At 41.7% G+C, this 22,506-nt stretch overlaps 1 protein-coding gene and 1 long non-coding RNA gene across 2 annotated transcripts in view; both read right to left on the bottom strand.

Annotated features, from left to right (window-relative positions):
- The window catches only part of LOC309383848, a 498,138-nt gene that overhangs the window by 165,140 nt on the left and 310,492 nt on the right, over positions 1-22,506 (bottom strand). The gene's annotated exons all lie outside the window — the stretch shown is intronic.
- Positions 1,636-19,625, bottom strand: GNAT1 (G protein subunit alpha transducin 1; the record flags this gene model as incomplete). Its single annotated transcript, XM_081946313.1, has 8 exons — positions 1,636-1,826; positions 3,464-3,617; positions 4,341-4,470; positions 10,211-10,339; positions 11,209-11,366; positions 13,310-13,451; positions 15,152-15,194; positions 19,520-19,625. The coding sequence occupies 8 exons, from the start codon at positions 19,623-19,625 to the stop codon at positions 1,636-1,638; spliced, it is 1,053 nt and encodes a 350-aa protein (XP_081802439.1).

Raw genomic sequence — 22,506 nt, 5'->3', positions numbered from 1 at the left:
CTCCTTTCTGTGGTGAACAGATTGAGCAAGTTTGTCACAGGCGCTCCCAAGTGTGCAAAACTAGAAGAAACACAGGTCCAAAATACAATGCGTAGTTTCGATCATCGCCGTGTCTCCCGTCATTCAGGAAAAGCGGTGTCTAATGAAAAATCAAGAGTGAACAAGGAAGAAGACATTAGCAGAATTAGGCAGTATCAGCAAGCAGCTTCGTTGTTGAGGCAAGGCCACACATGCTAACCGCTTTTACCCCTTAGAGGCACAGCTGTGGCTCAGATACTGGAAGAAAGAATTTGCTGGCCTGCTTTTCCTGATGAAAGTGAAAGTAATGAAGAAATGTCAAAATGCAAGTTTACCACAGTTGGGAAACATCTAGTAGCAGTTTTTTCTAATGGTAAAAAAAGATTGGTAAACCGCACATGACTTGTGTAGCCCAGCTCCTGGGATAGAATAAGTAACTTTTTCTTGAGTCTGGATAATTATTTCAGATAGCATCAATTTGCAGAGGGGAAAAAGACCCTCTAATGTTGGGATTATTGCCCTTTTACTTAGCTGAATTGACAATACTGATTTTAATCAAGACGAGCAGGAATGCCTGTAGAAAGGGTGCATTACATAGGAGCACTGAGGTCCTACAGTCTGGCTTCATTTTGGCTTCATATGTTGTATTCTTCCAGTCCTTCCACCTTCTGTGAACATCAGAGGAGGCCAAGTGGATCGAGGCATTTAATTCTGAGTCTGCTTGACATAGTTGTTCATACAATGCCTTGAAGAAGACCGCAAGCAGAGCTAGAAGTCATAGATCTCTGTGGAAACATTCAGAACAAGCTACCAACCCTCTTCGATTGTGCAGGCCCTCCCTACTGTAAGTCTCTGCGGTAATCCCTCAGTGCCAATAATTTATTTTACTCTAATCACAGGGGTCTATAATTTTTCATTGCAGTCTTAATAATTCCCCACTGACCCAAAATTTCACCTCTGAAATTCAGTGGCAAATTGCTAATTTTCATTGACCAGGGTTTCCTTCCCCCCCCACCTCCCTTTTAAACATGAGATGGCCAAGCTAGATAGCTGTCGCCTAACTGTTCTGAATTTATAATAAAAAGGAACAGACTTTCCAGGTTTCAAAAAATCCCCAGAAATTCAAATCCCAGCGTTTCCACTGGGATTAGACACTACACCAAGGTTGCAATGTTTGCAGAAGAGAATAACAGCTGGGATATATAGTATATTTCCAAGAACTGGAAAATACCTTTTTGCTTCTCCCAAATAAACTGGGGGAGCCCTTTTTGCAACTTGCCATTAGACTATATTTGATAAGGCTCAATTTGTATATCTTGAAAGTTCTCCATTAGCCTATGTATGTAATTAGATAAAAATCTGGCTTGGGCCTTAGCCTCAATTCCACCCACACCCCTTGTCCCCCACCTCCACCCCAACCCAATCTGCCTGAAGGGTTCTTGACACTTTTACAGAAATTTTGTACAACTTTATTTGGCCTAAATATATATATGTTGCTTCAATGAATGGGATTTTATTCAAGGTAAACCCCCACCCCTCGCCTTGCCTTCATATCTATCCACCCATCTGACCCTGCCTTGCCAGAGCCAACAAGTTAGGAAAAACAAACACTTGCAATCAGAAGAGGCCACAGTCCTTCAGATTTTCTTTGATGATGATGTCAGTGACAGCATCAAAGACAAACTTGACATTTTCTGTGTCTGTGGCACAGGTCATATGTGAGTAGATTTCCTTCACATCCCTTCTTATATTCAATTCCAGGAATTGGACTTTGATATAGGCACCTGCATCTTCATATGTATTGGTTCCTGCAGAGAGGTGGTAATAAAAGAATAGCTTCACCTATAGAGTAACACAAGCCCTCTTGGCTCAGAATATTGTTCATTTGTCCAGAATGAGACAAAACTTCATATTGAGGAAATGATACCAATCTATACTAAGCAGAATCTTAGTGCACTGAACATTGCAGTTGCTAAGAAGTGTTTGGTATTCATTGTTGAATGATCAGCTACATTGTGCAGAGCTTCCCTCCCAGGGAATAGTCTACCCTCGATAATCAAATCCTGCCTATTATACTGAACATCACCCACTTACATCACTTATCTCTGAATGCTTGAAAAGTAGGCAGTCTGGAACTAAGCACATGGGGCTTCTATTGCCCTTTCAGGGATTGAAAAATTTCAACACAGTTTCCTAAAAGGTAATTTTTTGAGAAGTTTTGTTGGGTGAATTGCCCAACACACTCTTAGCAGCTTTGCACTCCCCCATTATGTTGTATTTTCTTCCCCCATTATGTTCAGTATTGGAACAACTGAGAAGAAGGCATCTCTGCAACCATAACATGGGTGCCTGCTCTCAAACATGGTTACATTTACAATGTAAAACAACAAATACTGAACACACAAATGTACTCCTAGAAGAAACAGCGGATAATAACAACATTCTGGTTTACATGGCAGAAAATTATGCCCTATTTCACAGAGGACTGAGGCCCTCTAGTGTTTATTTTTCAAAACAAATCTCTTGTAATAAAGTAATGCCCTCTCCTCATGATCATGAGCGGAGAAAGGGAAATAGAAGACAACTTGCTTTTTCCACCCAATGTTATGTGTAGTCAGAAAGACCAAGAAACCAAATGCAAAGGTTTGAATTACTCGTAACTTTGGTTGACATGAACACAATTAATCTCCCTGTCATTTATATGGTTGTCAAATTTCAGCTGAATCCATTCAAGCAAGTATATATTTGTAAAGAAAGTCAACAAGTTAACAAGGGTAGGTGTAAATATAAGAGAGGAGTGGTTCTACACATTGTCACTGATGTAGGCCCAGTATAATGCTGACCATATAATAGAATAGTTGGAAGGGACCTTGGAGGTCTTCCTGGATTTTATTAAGAGTAGCTGGTATTCAGGGAAGCTTTTTTTTCCCCCACGGGGAGAACTTGTGCAGATAAAGATGGAAGAATGAGACCATGGTTGATAATGTTAAAAATTCATTTTTATTGCTGATTTCTTTCCTGGTAGTGTAACATGATAATTTCCTATCTGGCTTTATCTAAATCAGCTTTCCCTAAATTGGCAATCAGCCAGATGTGTTGTACTACAACTTCCATTGGTCCCTGCCAGCATAGCTGTTGCTTAGCAAACCAATGGAAATTATGATCCAAACATCTGAAGGAAATTAATCCAATAGGGCAGAGCTAAGGACCTGCTTCTTTCTCTTTGGAATATTATTTGGATCATTTTATAGAATGCCAAAACCAGATACCATCCTTTAGGCATTCAGGTTTTAGCCAGCCAATCCATATAATATTTTTTGTTACCTTCCATGCTACCTAGTATGACGTTTGTATGTTCCTCCATCACTGTATAATTGACTGGAAGTGTAAGACTCTTCTTCCAAGTATATCCACACAAGCATGCATGCTGCAGACTGGAACTCACCTTCATAATCTGGGAAGCAGATGCTGAGGTGGGCCTTCTTGATCTTTTGTTGGAAAACATCTTTCTTGTTGAGGAAAAGAACAATGGAAGTGGTGGCAAAGTATCGGTGATTGCAGATGCTGTTGAAGAGGTGCAAGCTCTCATGCATGCGATTCTGGAACAAGAAACAAAAAAAACCCAGGGTGCTTTTTGTTCTCCTTATTCAGTTCAGCTACATTTCAGTTACTAAAGATGTGCACACAACATAAACAACTTATCCCTAAAAACTGTAATTAACGACCCCATAATCTCTTGTGGGATGGAATCTGAGCAACTGAATGGAGCTAGCAGAGTGTTTATTAGCCAGATCCCCGTCCTGTCGCTAATGCGGAGTTTTGTTTAGCAGATACATTCTCATTATGCCCAGAGAGAGAAATATCAGCCTCTACCTAGGATCAAACTCACAGCCCCCTGATTGTGAGGCGAGAGCTCCACCTCTTGGCCACTGCACCACTCCTTTTCCTAAAAAGAGGAACAGAAATTTTATTTTGGGATGAACCTGACAAAACCTCAAGGTAATTTCTTGTGGTGGGATACCTAAAGAAGTAGAAAAGCAAATGAATCATGTCTCTGTGTCTGCCATAATTGTTGGGTGATCCCTATGATTAGCCAAGTTGGGTATAGTCCCTATCCTTCTCCATTATCTACAATTCATAGAATGGTATGAAGCTTGTGAAACCTACCTTCAGGTTATAGCAATCTCCTTTTCACAAGTAAATTCTCCACCCCAAGAATAAAAGAAACTGCCCCTTTAAATCTTACTGAAAAAAAAAAACGCGTAATATCTTTCATTTGCTATAACCAGAAGAGTTGGAAGATAACTTTGGATGCCCCTTACCACTTCATCATCTTCCACCAGGACCATATCATAGGCACTGAGAGCAGCAATGAAAATGATGCAGGTGACGCCTTCAAAGCAATGGATCCACTTCTTGCGTTCTGAGCGCTGGCCTCCGACATCAAACATCCTGCCAGGAAGTTGAGGAATTGGGGTGATCAAGAATTTTAAACGAAAGGCTTTAATTTCCTATTTTTATTTAGTTCACAATAGAGTAGCCCTGCGGTAATGATCGGTTACTTAGTGATTGTTCAAAGTTATAATAAACAACACTTCCCCTCCGAAGCTCCTTATAACCCAGTTCTGATTCCAATGGTCACTCATTCACAAACTCACATGACTGCATTTTGGCCACTTGGCAACCTACTCGCCTTTATTGATCGTCGCAGCATTCCGCAGTCATGTGATCTCAATTCATGGCATTTTTTCCCAGTTTGATCTTTTTTGCCAGTTTCTGGTACCCCCCCCCCTCCCCCATAGAAATGAGTGTATTTGCTTAATGAACATGGTATTTAATTTACAACCACAGTGGCATTCGCTTTATGACTACGGCATTGACAGAGTGACCTCCCCACAAAATGTAAAATCAGCTCAGTCATGTAGCTCAGAGTTGGTATTCAGCAGGTTCTGATTAGTTCTGGAGAACCGGTAGCAGAAATTTTGAGTAGTTCAGAGAACCAGTAAATACCACCTGTCTGGCCCTGCCCCCATCTGTTCTCTACCTCCCAAGTCCCAGCTGATCGGGAGGGAATGGGGATTTTGCAATAACCTTCCCCTGGAGTGGGAATAGAGATTTTACAGTATCCTTCCCCTGCCATGCCCACCAAGCCATGCCCACAGAACTGGTGGTAAAAATTTTTGAATCCCACCACTGATGCAGCTGCCTTAACTTATGACTGACATAGTGTAACATGCAAATTCCAGGCTCCATTACAGTCATAAGCTGAGCAGTACTTGTACCTGTTTTGAATATTTGAAACAGAATAGCCTTAAATAATAGAAACCACAATTTGTCCATTTCTTTTAATCCAGTTCAAACTTCAAAACATACATACCCAAATATCCATATTAAGGAAAATATTTCATGAACTTAGTGTGGAAAAGTCTTAAAAGTTATGTTGGGAAGAATGCACGCACAAGCATATTTCTTCTTATGTCGATGTTTTAAAGGCAAATTTACATCCAGCACAGAAACAGACCGAGACAAAGACAATATTGGCAGAAGAGGAATTGGCCAAACAGAAATGAACAGAACCAGAATTGTGACTTGTTAATACTTTACTGCACTTCTCATGATGAAGTGGCTCTCCCACTTCAGCGCTATTCACAAAAGAATTATATCAGAATGCTTAAAGTTTAACTTTTCAGAGAAGAAGTAAAATTATCTATCCGGCAGGATTTAAAACTGCAGAGCCAATCATAGTTTTGCAGAGAAAATAAGTTCTGCCATTTAATTAAGAAAATTAATTAATGAATTAAGATTTAAGAAAAATCAAGGAGGCTCACCCAAGGACAGATGTGAAAAGGCAAGCCATCTGAAAGAATTGTGGAAAACCAATTGAGAAAGAATTTAAAGGGATGAGAGGTAAAGGGGGTTAGAAATGATGAGCGTGGGGCAGAGTTAGCAGTAATCTGAAAAGCAAGCTCAGAAAATAAAGAGCACTGGAGTGTATCAGTCATATTTCCAAAACTAAGCTAACTGTAAGAGGATACTGTATTATAGGAACACACACACACACACACACACACACACACACACACAAACACACAATTCACAGGCTTACGAAACCTATGCTGATATTACATTAAACCAAAATAGATCAGCAAGGTGTTACTTTAATCCAGGGCTTCTCAACCATGGCAACTTTAAGCAGGGTGGACTTCAAGTTCCAGAATTCCTATGCTGGGAGTTGAAATACATCCATCTTTAAATTGCCAAGGCTGAGAAACACTGGGTTAATCTCATTTAGTGAATCCCATTACCTGTCTACCTGATGGAGAAGTAACTGGAGATGCTAGAAGGTATCTCCTTATTTAAAGACTAATGGGGATTCCAGGCATTTACTGGAGGAAGCCTTCCTGAAATGGTGACTTTTATCCCAGTCACTTAGCTGGTAAGTTTCCAGAACCACTAGTGAAAACCTGAACTGGGTTAAACATATAGTGAGCCCAGGAAGAGGAAGTAGGAACGAGGGGAAAGGGAACCAACATCAACTCTAAAGGCAGAAGATGTGCAAGTACATAGGAAGGAAGTGGTCAAGTAATGGGGATTTGTAAAGCTGGGAACTGTAGACCAAGACTGACAGGGCAGAAGGATTTGGCAAGGAATTTCTTCATTGGGCACTGGAACAACTTTGCATATTTCACTCTCAACTCTTAACAGCCAAGAAAAAGATCAAAGGTGAGATTTTTAACAAACCTGAAAGTTCTTTGACTACCCTTTTTCACAGTAATTCAGGTGTAGTTTCCTGGGATGAACTGCAAAAGTATCTCTCTTTTTAAATACGTTTTTGAAATAGAATTCTGTATTTTATCAATTTAATTGAAATGGAAAAATATGGAGATGCAAGCAGTATGCACAGGGAAAAGAGGATCATTAGGAAAAGCCTCATCGTGGTGTACTAACAAGAAATGAAAGACTATTGAATAAAATAATAAAATGCCCTTGAAAATCTCTTTATTCAAATGGAAATCTGGTTATTCCAACCCTACATCAGTAGGGGGCAGTGCATCCTCACAAAAATAAAAAGTGGTTTTTATTAAACTGCTAATCTTTCATACTCTTTCCTGGATAAGTGCACATAAGGTATTTCAGACAATGCAGAGATGATCAGTTTTTTAAAAAATTATCATCGTTGTTCTCCTCCTCTACTTTTCTGTTTAATAGCTGTTCTAGATTATTGAATTACTTCAATGTTGATTTCTGTCTGTTTTCAGGGCTCAGTGTGAAAGATTAATATATATGATCTGAATTTCAGATACTATGTTTTGTGATTCAGCCTCAGGGCGAAATGGAGAAAAAAGCATAGCGGTAGCCATAGTAGTAAGTAGTTGTGGGTCTGTTTCGCCAGTCCTCGTCGCCAGTTTTGTGTTCTGAGGAATACGTGAGGAGGCTACAGAACCATTAACTGTTTATTAACACGTAAACCTGACAGAAACAGAACAGAGCAAATCCCGTCTGACAGCTATTTATACGGGTAGCTGTCAGACGGGGAACCAATAGCACAGCGGTAATTCTCCTGCCGGCTGGCCGGCGCGTCTGGACCAATCAGAGGCGCTTGACACAGCGCCATCTGCTGGTTGACGCACTTGGAACAAAACACCATGCTCTGAGAAGATACATTCCCTCCAGTTTTTAAATTGTTGCTATTTTTTTCCTTATGTTAAAGGTGGAAATTTATGTTCCATCTTTTCTTCTGGAGTTCAAGGATATCTTTATCCCCAACAACAATGTTGGCCTAAGTGAACGGCTGGCCCAAAATCACTCAGTGAATTTCCATGGGATGAATTATATCAACCATTTTTCTTTACTGTAGAAGCCTTTAGCAAAGGGTTTCTTGCACCCCAACCCATCACAAAACAGAATTTCCGATTCATCCTGTATGCCAATAGAAATGCTGATCAGGAAGAGAGAGACTGGGCAGCCATGGCTCATACAAATCACATATATCAGCGATGGCGAACCTTTTTTGACTCGCGTGCCACAACTGGGGGGAGCGCAGGGGGGTCGTGTGCGGGCGTGCCGCACCCATAATGCAATGCGCGACACTCCCCAGTGTGCATGCGTGCACAAAAGGCACGACCCCCCATTTTTACATGCTTTTTTCACCCTCCCCAGGCTCCAGAGGCTTTATAGGAGCCTGGGGAGGGCGAAAAGAGCCTCCCCCGCCCCCCCGGAGGCCCTCCGGAGGCTTCAGGGATCATCCGGAGGCTTCCCTGAAGCCTTCGGAGTGCTTAAAATGACACTCCATGCAAACCGGAAGTCACTTCCGGTTTGCTCGGAAGGTCGTTTTAAGCACTCCGAAGGCTTCAGGGAAGCCTCAGGACGGTCCCTGAAGCCTACGGAGGGCCTCCGGGGGGGGCGGGGGAGGCTCTTTCCGCCCTCCCCAGGCTCCTATAAAGCCTCTGGAGCCTGGGGAGGGTGAAAAATGGCTTTTAAAAATGGTGAACTCAGCTGGCCAGCGCGCACATGCGTGCTGGCCAGCTGACAGGGCAGCGCCTCGCGTGCCCTGACAAATGGCTCCATGTGCCACCTGTGGCACGTGTGCCATAGGTTCGCCATCACTGACATATATCCACCATCCCCATCACTGCACTGTCCCACCCCACCTGCCTCTTGGCTAATTCTCAGTGCCTGTGTGCGCTCCCTGCCCCTCCCCACGATTCCAGAAAAGGGGGGACAATTTGCACAAAAGGAAGCCCATTTTGCCCAGAGCATCCTGGGAACAGAGTGTGAGATTGGGAAGTGAGGGGGAGAGAAGCAGTGGACACATGCGACCAAGAATACCATCCATGGAGAAAAAAACAACAACTGTCCCAGCAGAAGAACCAAATCAATCAATGTCTCAAGATTTATCTGTGAATGTATTAGCAATCAAGAATCATGAATCTAACCCACCCCAACCCCAACCCCCACAAATCAGATATATCCACACAGCCTTTATCCTCTATTGCAGGGGTGGCGAACAAGTTCGACAAAAAGAGCCAAAATTTTAAACTGTGAGAGTCAGAGAGCCACACCACGCAGTGACCTGCCAAAACAGACAAACACTCACACAAAAGCATATAATTTTAACAATAATATATTAAACACATAATATAACATGCTCAGTCAGGTGTTTTTTGTTATAAATTTTTATAAACCCATTAGAGCTGCTGTATAACTTTTAAATCCATAAATAAGTGGAATCTCTGTCCACCTAACAACCTACAAGATTACTTGATGACCACAACCAGGAATGCCACACTTGCAGTCATTAAACAAAGCAGTCACATATCTCGCTTAATGACTGCTTTGCTCAGTGACGAGATTGTGATTGTAAATCGAGTACAACCTATACATGGGTAAAGCCTGGTCCTAATATTATCTTCCTTTAACCTAATATATGTATTATAATATATATATGAGTTTGGATTATCTTTGATATCTATTACAATTACAGGCTGTGAAAAAAACACTTGTAGAATTTTGGGAAATATACTAACCATGGAAATTCAATTAAATGTTTTCTCCTATTTAAAACTCTGCTGCTCCTGAACCCAGAGCTTGTATTATAATATATATATGAGTTTGGATTATCTTTGATATCTATTACAATTACAGGCTGTGAGAAAAACACTCGTAGAATTTTGGAAAATATACTAACCATGGAAATTCAATTAAATGTTTTCTCCTATTTAAAACTCTGCTGCTCCTGAACCCAGAGCTTCAATATGCAACCATTATTATTAATTTGAGCAATCATTAGAACCTCACCGGAATCCTGCAGCAACTGTGCTAGACTTTGAAGCATTATTTTTTTGGGCGCAGCAGAGGGCGCTGTTGACCTACACCCGGAAGTACTGGTGGAGAGCTGGTGGAGTGCAGGCACGCGTTGTCGCGTCGACCGTACTTCCGGGTTTAGCGCGCGATCCAAGCCACAGTAAACTAAATAATGGTAAGAGGCAAAGAGCCTCATTTATTTTGGCCGCGAGCCGCATGCGGCTTGCGAGCCGCGTGTTCGCCACCCCTGCTCTATTGTTCAGTGAATAATTTTGAACATTCAAAATCTTTTTTAAAAAAACCTATTTTCTGACCTATTGAAAGTAAGGCTGTTAGACTCAGATGACGATCTTCCTATTGGTGGATCACTGCTTAGGACATACAATACCTGAAGTGGAGATCCTTGAAGGAAAACTGAGTTTCGATGATCCCAGTGGTCTTAACTCTAGAGCGGAGAACATCCTGCTCTGTGGGAACATATCCAGGAGTTACCAACCGTGCCACGTCATTCAGGTAACTGCAGGTATAGAAATATAGTTCTATCATGTAATTGATGCAGAAGAACCCTGGATCTTTCAGCTTCGATCTCTTAAGATATTGGGCAAACTGTGGGATTTTGAAATATCTGGCCCCTTTTTTCCTTGAAGAACAGTGGGGTCTGAAAGAGTTTGGAGAGAGAATATTCAGATAAGGATCATTTTTGTCAAGGAGGCCAGAGAATCCCAAGGAACATTTCTCGTCCCCTCACACCCACGCAGAGAAGCGATCCTGTTAAGGTCCCCTGTACATCTTATATGGCTTCCTAAAAGGAAGGGATTGCACATTGCCTACTGCAGTGGTTGAAAGTTGCCACTTTGGCTATAAAGCAGGGATGAAATTCAGCAGGTTCTGACAGGTTCCGGTAGCAGAAATTTTGAGTAGTTCGGAGAACCAGCAAATACCACCTCTGGCTGGCCCCGGAGTGGGGAGAGAATGGGGATTTTGCAATGTCCTTCCCCCAGGAGTGGGGTGGGAATGGGTATTTTGCAGTATCCTTCCCCTGCCACGCCTACCAAGCCACGGCCACAGAACCGGTAGTAAAAAAAAAATGAATTTCACCACTTCTATAAAACCCCTCTCCTCTGACTCTGTATTCCATTATATCTGCCTGTATTGTGGGAACAATCTTTCTCTTTCCACCTGAGGCAGATATATTGGAATTTAGCTTGTTAAGAAAGGGCCTAAGCAAGCATCAGGTCTGTATAAAATGGGAAAAGAGACATATGCCCCATTTACATCTAGTATCTTCCATTGTAACTAAGCCATGCTGGGAATCATCCTGCACACTCATAACAATCCCTGGATCCAATCCATGCCCTCCATTTCAAAGTTTCTAAGATCTCTTACTAGCCAGCCGAGTCATTCAACTGGAACTCTGAGGCTCTATCGAAGCAGGCCTGGATGCCTGTATCTTTCCAGAGTCGGACAATAATGTCAGACATCTCCTTAGGCATGGTGCCCTCTTCAATAGTATCCGCTAAGTGCAGCAACATACGGGAATCATCCTACAAGTGAGACAGAAGATGACGTTCAATCAATGAGACTTTCCTGAAAGGTGGAAAGGGAGGGGGAGTCCTTCACTTCCTCCTTCAATGAAAAGAGGAGTCTGGGCAAAAAAAGTTAGAATGATGATTGCTTTGAGTTTCTCCGGCCTACATTCTTTTTTTTATCTTTGGAAATAATTTCTCTGGATGTCTGTATACAGGTGAAACTCGAAAAATTAGAACATTGCGCAAAAGTTCATTTATTTCAGTAATGCAACTTAAAAGGTGAAACTAATATATGAGATAAGACTCATTACATGCAAAGCAAGATAGTTCAAGCCGTGTTTTGTCATAATTGTGATGATTATGGAGTACAACTCATGAAAACCCCAAATCCACCATCTCAGAAAATTAGACTATTACATGCAATCAATAAAACAAGGATTGTACATAGACCAATATCAGACTTCTGAAAAGTATAAGCATGCATATGTACTCAGTACTTGGTTTGGGCCCCTTTTGCAGCAATTATCCCCTCAATGGGGCATGGCATGGAAGCTATCAGCCTGTGGCACTGCTGAGGTGTTATGGAAGACCAGGATGCTTCAATAACGGCCTTCAACTCTTCTGCATTGTTCGGTCTCATGTCTCTCATCTTTGTCTTGGCAATGCCCCATGGATTCTCTATGGGGTTCAGCTCAGGTGAGTTTGCTGGCCAATCAAGCACAGTAATCCAACAGTCATTGAACCAGGTTTTGGTGCTTTTGGCAGTTTAGGCAGCTGGAAAATGAAGTCAGCATCCCCATAAATCTCCAAAGTCCTCTTTTCTGATGAGAGCAACTTTTGCCAAAAGCACCAAAAACTGGTTCAATGACCGTGGGATTACTGTGCTTGATTGGCCTCTCCATTCTTCCTCCATACTCTGGGTCCTTGGTTTCCAAATGAGATGCAAAAGTTGCTCTCATCAGAAAAGAGGACTTTGGACCACTGAGCCACAGGACTTTGGACCACTGTGCTTCATTAAGACCAGGGTCAACGCAGCCGTCTACCAGGAGATTTTGGAGCACTTCATGCTTCCTTCTGCAGACAAGATTTATGGGGATGCTGACTTCATTTTCCAGCTGCCTAAACTGCCAAAAGCCCCAAAACCTGGTTCAATGACTGTGGGATTACTGTGCTTGATTGGCCAGCAAACTCGCCTGACCTGAACCCCATAGAGAATCTATGGGGCATTGCCAAGAGAAAGATGAGAGACATGAGACCTAACAATGCAGAAGAGCTGAAGGCCGCTATTGAAGCATCCTGGTCTTCCATAACACCTCAGCAGTGCCACAGGCTGATAGCTTCCATGCCACGCCGCATTGAGGCAGTAATTGCTGCAAAAGGGGCCCAAAACAAGTACTGAGTACATATGCATGCTTATACTTTTCAGAGGTCCGATATTGTTCTATGTACAATCCTTGTTTTATTGATTGCATGTAATAGTCTAATTTTCTGAGATGGTGGATTTGGGGTTTTCATGAGCTGTAAGCCATAATCATCATAATTATGACAAATCACGGCTTGAACTATCTTGCTTTGCATGTAATGAGTCTTATCTCACATATTAGTTTCACCTTTTAAGTTGCATTACTGAAATAAATGAACTTTTGCGCAATGTTCTAATTTTAAATCCCAATTCTCCAAATCACATTAACTGTCCATTACCCATTTCCCATTTCCATTTCCTTTCATTTTTATCAGCCATTTTTGTTGTGGAAGATAGCGACAAGATACCAAATTATTTAATTTTTAATAATGCTTTAACTTTGAATGATTGCTTTATACTTTTATAATGATTGTTTTTATATATTTATTATGACCAGAGTCACTTCTGGTGAGATGAGCTGCCATATGAGTTTGATAAATGAATAAAAGCCCAAAGAACAACCAGATATGAACATAACAATTCCTCAGTGACCAACCTGTCTGGCTGGGTCTCCATATTGGATGTTCAGGATGCCCATTGCCCTCACTATGGACAGCATGGACTGCAGGGTGTTGCTGTAGATAATGGAGATGAATTCCAAGCACTCCTCTAAAGAATAACCATCTTTGTGGATAATTCTATGGAAGATAACAACAGAAAATCAATCCAGAAGTTCTCAGAAACATTAGACGTTGGCTGGGGAATTCTGGGAGTTGAAGTCCATAGTTCTTAAAGTTGCCAAGGTTGAAAAACACTGCACTAAGTATATTCCTCAGGCAAATTATAGCTTCTCATTCATTTTTCCTTGAATGTTTTATTATAACTACCTCCAGATCTCTTTTCTTTTTGTTCTGTTTTCAAGGGAGATTGCAATATTCTCAAGAACAGAATTCCATTAGATACTTTGTAAATCTAATTCACGCATAATGCTAAATCTGGATGCTGGTACATGGGATTTGTTTGCTTTTTCTTTAACACAAGGTGTGATACCAACTTTTCTCCTATATCAACCATGGCTATTCGTTGGGATGGGCTTATATAACACAGTAGGCCCAAAAGCAACCAATTGCATGAGGGCTTTTGAATTATATCTTTGACAGATATATTTCTTGATTGCATACATGCTTGGTGTTTTTGATATATACCTAACGCTTTTTGTACACGCACCTAAAAATATAGTATGCAAAAATAAAGACTTCTTTAAATCATGGTAAACGGTTGATAATTACATGAGGACATCACATACAGTTTTGTTTAGCATTTATTTCCTACTGTAGCTTATAGCCCTATGTGGCATAGCTACAGTTAAGCATTAATATTTCTTGAAAACCTCCAGTGATGGAGTACCCACCACTCAGGGTGGCAAGTTGTTTCGTTCATTAATTGTTCATACTTTCAGGAAGTTCCTCCTTTGTTCCTCCTTTGGTTCTCTCTTTAATGAGATTCCATCCTCCATTGCTTTTTGTCCTACCTTCAGGAGCTTTGGAGAATAAGTTGACCCCCATCTCTCTGTAGCAGCTCCTCATTGCAACCGGTGGGCGTATGTACCCACTGCCCGCGATGCTCCAGCTGTTCAGTGTAGTGTCGCACAGCTGCTGTAAGCTCCACGTGCATGCGCAAATGCCCCAATCGGCACAAATAGCGGTAAGGGTGGGCCCTCCAGAGCACCGTATCATAACAGTACCTGGTGCTCCCTGTAGGCACCGGTACGCCCGTACCGGGGCGTGCTGGTTGTATCCCACCACTGACATTCAATGACAATAAAGTAAAGTGAATAAATAAGAACAAGGTGTCTGTTGGGATATTGGTACATTTTTAATTTCCTCAAACACCAAGCATTTAGAGGAATATACAGAGAGCAAGGCAATGGTTTTGGAAAACTGGCATGTTTAGAATGTTGAGATCCTGTCATGAGCATTCTTACAAAATGGCTACTATTTTTTTTAACCTAAGCCAGAAAGCTAGCTCATAAAGCTTCCCCTTCTCTAACCCCCCCCCCCGTGCTGCCTTCACTTTATACACCATTGTGGTTTCTCCTCCGCCCCCACCCCCCAGATTAGGGAAAGAGATTTCCAAGCAAAGCAGTTATACAGCAGTCTTATTTTTGAAGGATGTCTATGGTATTGATATAGGCCTCATTTGTATTACCGTAAAATTAATAAAGATCTTTCTAGAGGCTACTTATTTTTTGGAATCTACTTTATTCATTTAATAAAACAATCTTTTAAAATAAGTTGGGCAGACTGATTCAACACTTCCTATGAGAAAGACTTCTTATGAATAGAATTTGACAATTGCAATGGCAAGGATGTCTAGGAATTGTTGGAAGAAGACTTACTTCATTTGCTTGACTATGGTGCTTTTCCCCGATTCTCCAGCTCCTGGTGGAACAAAAAATGAAAAGGGGCAAAAACTGTACTTGTTCCCAATTCCCAATGCTTTCTATATGACACCAAATTCAAATTAACACCAGAGCCCATTTGCTGCACTTCAGCACTCTTAAATTTGTTCTGAATTCAAAATATTGGTCTTCCCCAAAAATCCTTGGTGAACTCTTCTCAATAATTTTGCACTTTAAGAACCTGGTGCCCAAGAATGGGGAGATAAATGTTAATGGATCCGTTACCTCTATTAACATAGAGAGAGAGCGAGGGAGAGGGAGGAAGGGAGAGAGAGTTATTTTATTTGCTATTTTAGAAGTTGCTCTGAAGCTAGTCCCCTTGCTGTAGCATTCCTAATGGTCAAGTACACATATTAAAAGCAGAGTATATATTAAATATACTCCTTTTCCTGCAGCACATCCTAAATCATCAGCTCAGTCTGCAAATTCTCATGTAGCAGCATTTCTAACTCTCCCACACTGCACCTTGATCTCTCCTTCCAGATTGTATCTTTTCCATCCTGGACCTTCTGTTCTAGCCTGCATTTGGTTCTTCAAACCACTTTTTCCCCCCCTGTCAATTCTCTTATTGGTGATCCATCGCTCACCACACACTACATTGGCCACAAATTGCAGCCTGACACTCCCTTGTGCTTCCTGGCTCCTTCTCCTATCTCTTCCATATGGAGAGGAATCCCTACTAGATATTTTGCTGCAGAAAAGAAAGTAGCTGTCTCCTTCCACTTTCTCCCGTTAAGCTCTTTGTTGTTTAACCTTTCCTTCCCGCTTGTGGCAGACAGAGAAAAAACTCACTCAGTTCTACTTCCAAACTCCATTTTTTCCACTTCTGCTTTTTTGTCACAGTCTTGTGGCAACTGGATCAATGCTTCCATCTGTCTCTATCCCACCCTCTTTTTTTGTCTTTTACACTCTCCTAATTTACATTTCATTTCTGCATCATTACACTTTAGAAAAACAAGGTCTTTTCATTTAGACATTTTTAAAGTCTTACTTTATTGTCTCCCATTTAACCAAAACAGAACCTTATTTTGCTTCTTAATCCCTATGTTCTATTTATTCTGCCCCCATCTGTGGAGACTTTAATCTCTCTGGGTTTTTTTTTTGACAGCAGCAGTTTTATAAAAAAATCATTATAGATTCAACCATTTTGCAACTGGATTCAATGGTTTTTCAACTACTGGGCAAGCTCAACTTGTCAGCATCTGATTTTTAACTCTACCTAAACTTGAATCCCAACTATCATATCACTCATTAATTTTAAATGCTACAGTGAGCATTTAAACCATTTTGATGTGGCGGTTAAGATTCAGGATTGGAAGTGGAAAGATTCAGATTCAATTTAGTGTATTTATTTTCCTATTTCCTTAGCCAAATCTAACTCACTGGGTGGTTATTACAGACGTCTTTCAGCAGCCAACAGTATATTATAAAAATTCCATTTGGGAAGAGGACTTAAATCTAGCATGGACATTTTTTTCAGACAATCATTGTACCCCGTCATTTCATACCAGCCTTCTGTGCAAATCTTTCCAATATTCCACATTGATGTCAGCTTCACCTATTCCTTTGACCTAGTATGGAGATTCCCTCTTTCTTACTGGCTCCATATTTGATCCAACTATCTTAATTCTTTTTTATCTTCAAACTTTGGCAGCTGTGTTAGGAAATGCAATGTGTTAAAGGAGGAAAAAAATCAAAATCAAAATATTTCATATATGATTTTTCTAAAAAGTTAGCTTGAGCTAAAGGCATGCTGGCCTTATGACCTAATTTAAGGCCTTCCTCCCTCCCTCCCTCCTTCCCTTCCTCCCCACCAAAGGCTGTCTCTAAATGCTAAAGAACTTCTCTTTAGGACTTTTCCATCTTATATTGCAACAAAGGATCTGTGCAGGATTACCAACACCAAAGGTGTCAGGATAAAATGCTCTAAGTCAGCCTTGGTCACCTTTCCAGGAGAGCTAATAAGATAATGAGATCTGGGCCATTGATCAGCTTATCCTCAGTGCTTTATAGAAAAATGGCAACTCTAGCACACAAAATTATGAAAGTGCCACACCTGAGGATGAGAAACAGAGGCATGCTGTCTCTTATCATGTACTGTGTGGAAGGCGCATAAGCTTAAGGCAGTCTGGAATTCCAATCCCAACATCGGAATGGTCAGTCACACCAGGGAAGACTGAAGAAGAAGTTCCCACAGGCCAGCCCTCCATTTAACTCCCTTAATAATGTGGGAAAAGGAAGTCCATCGGCTGCACTAATTTGTGGGTTGGCTGGTATTGCCAATGAGAATGTCCATCAATATTCTGGAACTAAGTTGCTGACAAAAAATACAGCTATGGCTCTCTATGGGAATGACCCAATAACAGCATGCACTCCTGTAATATTTAGATGCATCCTTATCTGACAAAGAACCATTTCACAATGCCCATTGTGTTTCTGCCTTTTCCTTATATTTCACTTGCAGCAATCGTTTGTATGCATGTGCAACTCGGCGCAGTGTGACCATTTTCCTAAAAAAAACACTGCTCAATAGTAAGTGTAGACCCAAGTTGTTTTAGATATTTCATCCTGCTTTAACTTGGCACACTCTTAGAGCTCTGCTGCCTGGGAATTCTTCAAAATATAATCTGAACACATCTACAGAACATGTGGTTTGGGAAAGCTGAGCTAACTAATCCAGTCAGCTTAATAGGTCTTGCCAAGAATACAAGAGAAGGCAACCCTACTTACAGTTCATCACTCCATCCTTCTCTTCATCTGTGCAAAAGGAGGATACAACTTCTATATTTAAAGCAGAGGACCCAGCAGAACTATCTCAGCAAAAGTCTTGGGATCCAGGGAGATTTCATTGCATATCTCCCAAAATGACAAAGGAAATCAGCATCAACATGCAGCAGGAGCTGGTATGAGATGCCTTAAGCTTCCCTCAGAATAAGCAATGTCTCAACATATGTACCTAGAAGGAATTTCTTTAAGTTCCAATTTCTTTAAAATGTGCAGGTACCTTTTCCTCTTATGTTTGTCTCATAAGTGAAGGGTGAAGCAAGCTTCCATTCTCTTGGCCTTCAGGGAAGATATAAAAACATGGCTCTGCAGCCTTGCTTGGGGTTGAAAATAGGATAGAATTATAGGGCTGGAAGAGACCTTGGAGGTTTTCTAGTCCAACTCCTTGCCCATGGCAGGAGACTTTACATTATCCCAGACAAATAGTTTCTTGAAAACCTCCAGTGATGGAGCACCCACCACTCAGGGTAGCAAGTTGTTTCATTTGTTAATTGTTCTTACTGTCAGAAAGTTCCTCCTTTGTTCCTCCTTTGGATCTCTCTTTAATGAGATTTCATCCTCGGTTGCTTTTTGTCCTACCTTCAGGAGCTTGGGAGAATAAGTTGACCCCCACCTCTCTTAGCAGCTCCTCATGTACTGAAAGACAGCTATCATATCACCCCTAATTTTTCTCTTTATTAGACTAGACATACCTAGCTCCCTTGACTGTTCCTTGTGGGATGTAGACTCCTTATCATCTTTGTTGCTCTTCTCTGCACTCTTTCTGGGGTCTCAGAATCTTCTCTGTATTTTAGTGATCAGAAATGGATGAAGTATTCCAAGTGTGGCCTCACTAATGCAGTAGGAAGCAGCACCACCACTTCTCATAATCTTGAAACTATCCCTCTGTTGATCCCTCTGTTGCATCACATTGCTCACTCATACTTACCTGGGCGTCCACTAGACACCTGGATCCCACTCATAGTTAATATTGTTGAACCAGGTACCACTATTCTACACCATCCATTTGGTATTGCAAAGGATTGCATGCTTACATACAGGAGCATGCAGTTGTAGGGCTGAACTAGTGCCCTGAAAGACCTCCTCTCACCTTTTAATTAGCTTTCATATTGATTTTTAATCCATCTTTGCCTTTTTAAAATTTTATATACTGTTTTTATGATTGGATATTTTACCTGGGCACCACCCAGAGTCTCTCTGTGAGGGAGAGGGGCGATTTTAAAATTCGAGAAATAAATACAGTATATATAGATAGAGATAAATCTTCATAGGACTTGGATTAAAGCTCTGCATTTGCATGACTTCCTAATGTTGTTGTCCACTCTGCATGTACAGAAGATGGAACAGGAGACCTTCTGGGTTAAGACTGCTCTGCTTCTGAATGAAATGCATGCTGCTCTCCTTCCAACCCAGGGATGCAAGTGAATGAGACACTGTAGGAAAAGGGAGGAAGAACTCCTTGATAGTGCCTGCCTTAATGTGGACAAGTTCACTGTGATTTTCTTTGGAGGAGTTACTTACCAAGAAGCAACAGCTTAACTGTCCTGGCATCCTTCTCGGCATCTTCCTTGAGTTTTTTTTCCAGCTCCCGAGAATGCTTTTCCTCCACACTTGCACCGGCACCCATCACCCAGTTGTTGTTGTTGTTTTTGCCTTCAGTCAGTGAAAGGGGATTCCCAGGAAAGCCTGGGGAGGGGTTCCAGTGCTTTCCTGTTGGAGCTGCCTTCTTCTCTAGCTCTCTTGAGCACCTTCAGTGCCTACTGTTGCTCCCTTCTTCAGCCACTTTCTGGCTTAGAGGGATTTTGCCGAACTGGGAATCAGGTGGTATGAAGCACCCAATGTGGAGCAAGGGCAATTGAAGAAGGGCCCCATTGGAGGCAGCCCCAAGGTCTTCCCCAGGCTTTAATCTCGTACTCAGTAGCTTAAAGGCATTTCTGAGATAATGCTCCTCCAATCCCTGCACATGCTGAACTCAGCAGTTTCCTTTTTTCCCCCATCTGCTCTTGACCTGGACAAGCATCTGAAAAAGGAATACTCCTTCTTCCAAGCTCTGCCTTTTCCTGCCATGCCGATTGCACAGGGCGATGCACCAATGGGTCTGCTGCGGATGGCTCACATGCTTTGATCTCACTCCTGCAATGGGTAAATTATGGCTAATTAATGATGGTTTAAAATATCAAATGGCTGACATCCCTTCCTTCCAATGTCAAAAATAGTAACACCTCTTGGAGAAAAGGTGTGGGGAGCAGGAAACCCAGAAAGGGAGGCTGACTAATAAAGCTACTAATCCTATCATATCCAGTGCCATCACTGCCAATAGCTCATTAGTAGTTTTTCATGTGGTTTGTGTAATGTTGAATGTGGATTTGCATTTGTCTCTGCATATGTATCCCTAAGAGAAGTGTGGTGGAATCACCTGCTGAAGCAGAGGGGCCCTTCTAAGGTGAGTAAAAAGCCATTCCAGCCTGGAGTCAATTTGTGGGAGCAAACATCTAAGCAAAAACCCTGAAGTCTACCTCTGCCATTTCCCAAGGGAAGGCAAGATTCTTGCAAAATAGGCGATCAGAAGGAAAGTATCTACTTGGGCCTATTTGCGAGTAGTTCTGGTTGCTTGCTCCTGACAAATGGGAGTCTGTCCTAAGCAATGATTAGCAGAGGAGCAGGGGTGGGTTCCTGCCAGTTCTAATCTCTTCTATAGAAAAGGTTCCACAAATCTACCGTGCCGTTTAGAACCAGTTCCAGCTTCCTCCCCCGCCCGTCCGCACCACGCTTGCCACACCCACCGCTCACTGATTGGCTGGTTCACCAATCACCCCACCCACCTCTAAGAGTCCTACCTAAACTTTAAAGTCTTAAAGCTGTCAAGTTTGAACACTCCTGGTTTTTTTTCGAAAGGGTTAGGGGTGCAAGGGTCTTGTAACTTGACAGCTTTAAGACTTGCGTGCTTCAAATGCCAGAGTTTCTGAGCCAACATTTTGGTTGTTAAGCAAGAGCGTTGTTAAGTGAGTTTCTCCACATTTTACAAGTTGGCCATGCCTACCAAGTCACATGACTGCCAAGTCACTCCCACCCGGTCACATGGCCAGCAAGCCACTCCCACAAAGCAGGCCACACCTACAGAAGAAGTTCTAAAATTTTTTGAAACCCACCACTGCAAAGGAGGCACTGTAGAAGATATATTTAAATAGAGGCAGGCAGGACCTAACTCTAAATTAACTGTATCCTGCCAGGAAAAGACTTAGAGATCAAGTGATCTGTGCATGGGTGGCTAGGAACTAAGGGCAGAGGGGAGTCTCCAGAGATGAGCAATCTTATTGCAAAATCCACCATGTAGTAAATAAGGTGGGGGGGATACAGAGTAAACAGTTAGTTCTGCATCCACATCCCATTGCTCTTTGAAGACAGAGGGTTGGGAAGTGCTGAACAGGAAGTGCCACTGAAGTCACATTCCCAACACAAATTAGGTTGTTGCTATTTGCAAAAAGAAAATAAGAGGGGTGTGTGTGTCCATTGATTATACACAGAGTCCACAGTCAAGTTGGGAAGTGAACCCAAAGTCCCTGATCCAAATCCAGTTCTTTAACCCTCTGCCTCCCAGATACAATCTTGTGATCATTCTTCTAAATTTCTAAAAGCTGAGTTTTGTAAACAAAAGACGAATTTGTTTAGGTGTTTGGAGGTGTAAGAGTAGCAACTGAATTCCTTCTGATGGTGGGGGGACATTGGAGTCTACTTGTTTAGAGAAAAGTATTATTTTTATAGAAAACATGAATGATGAATACTAGCAGAATTGGAGAGCTGAAGAATGAGGGTTAAATATTGGAATGCCTGGGAGATTTGCAGACATTGGAAATGTATATTAAATAAAACAGAAATAGTCAAGCTGGCTGCTGCTGATAGGAATCAGAATATGTTTGCTAAAGTTTCCACTTACAGCTATGAAAGCCAAATTCAAGTGATGTGCGGTGATGGTCTGTTGCTTTTCTGTTGCATTGTGGGCTTTCCAGGAGCATTTGTTTGCCCACTGGGTGAATAGTGCTAATGAAGACAGAACATGAGACGTTCCTGCTATTCTTCCATTCAAGGTTTGCACAACCAATAAAAGAGTATATTTGTAGCTCAGGATTGCATTGCAGGGTCCTTGGTGCTCTCTGAGCTTGGTTGTTTTCTTGCAGATGTTTCATTACCAAACTATGTAACATCATCAATTACATCTGTACCAAGGACGCCAAGATTTGCATTATTATAGTCTAGTGCAGGGTTTCTCAACCTTGGCTGCTTAAAGATGTGTGGATTTCAATTCTCAGAATACCCCAGCCAGCGTAACTGGGAGTTGAGTCCACATACTTTTAAGTGGCCAAAGTCGGGAAAACACGGAGCTACTGGTTCTAAAATACCAAGGTGTCCTTCTAATTAGAAGGAGTGAATGAGTAAGGACAACTAACTTTTTAAAAACTACTTCTTACAAAACCTAAGGATAAAGAGAGCCATTTATTTATTTAATTTGC

This window comes from Natrix helvetica (assembly GCF_964273705.1).
Source record: "Natrix helvetica genome assembly, chromosome: 1".
NCBI lineage: Eukaryota > Metazoa > Chordata > Lepidosauria > Squamata > Natricidae > Natrix > Natrix helvetica.
This window is presented reverse-complemented; position numbering and strand designations above follow the sequence as displayed.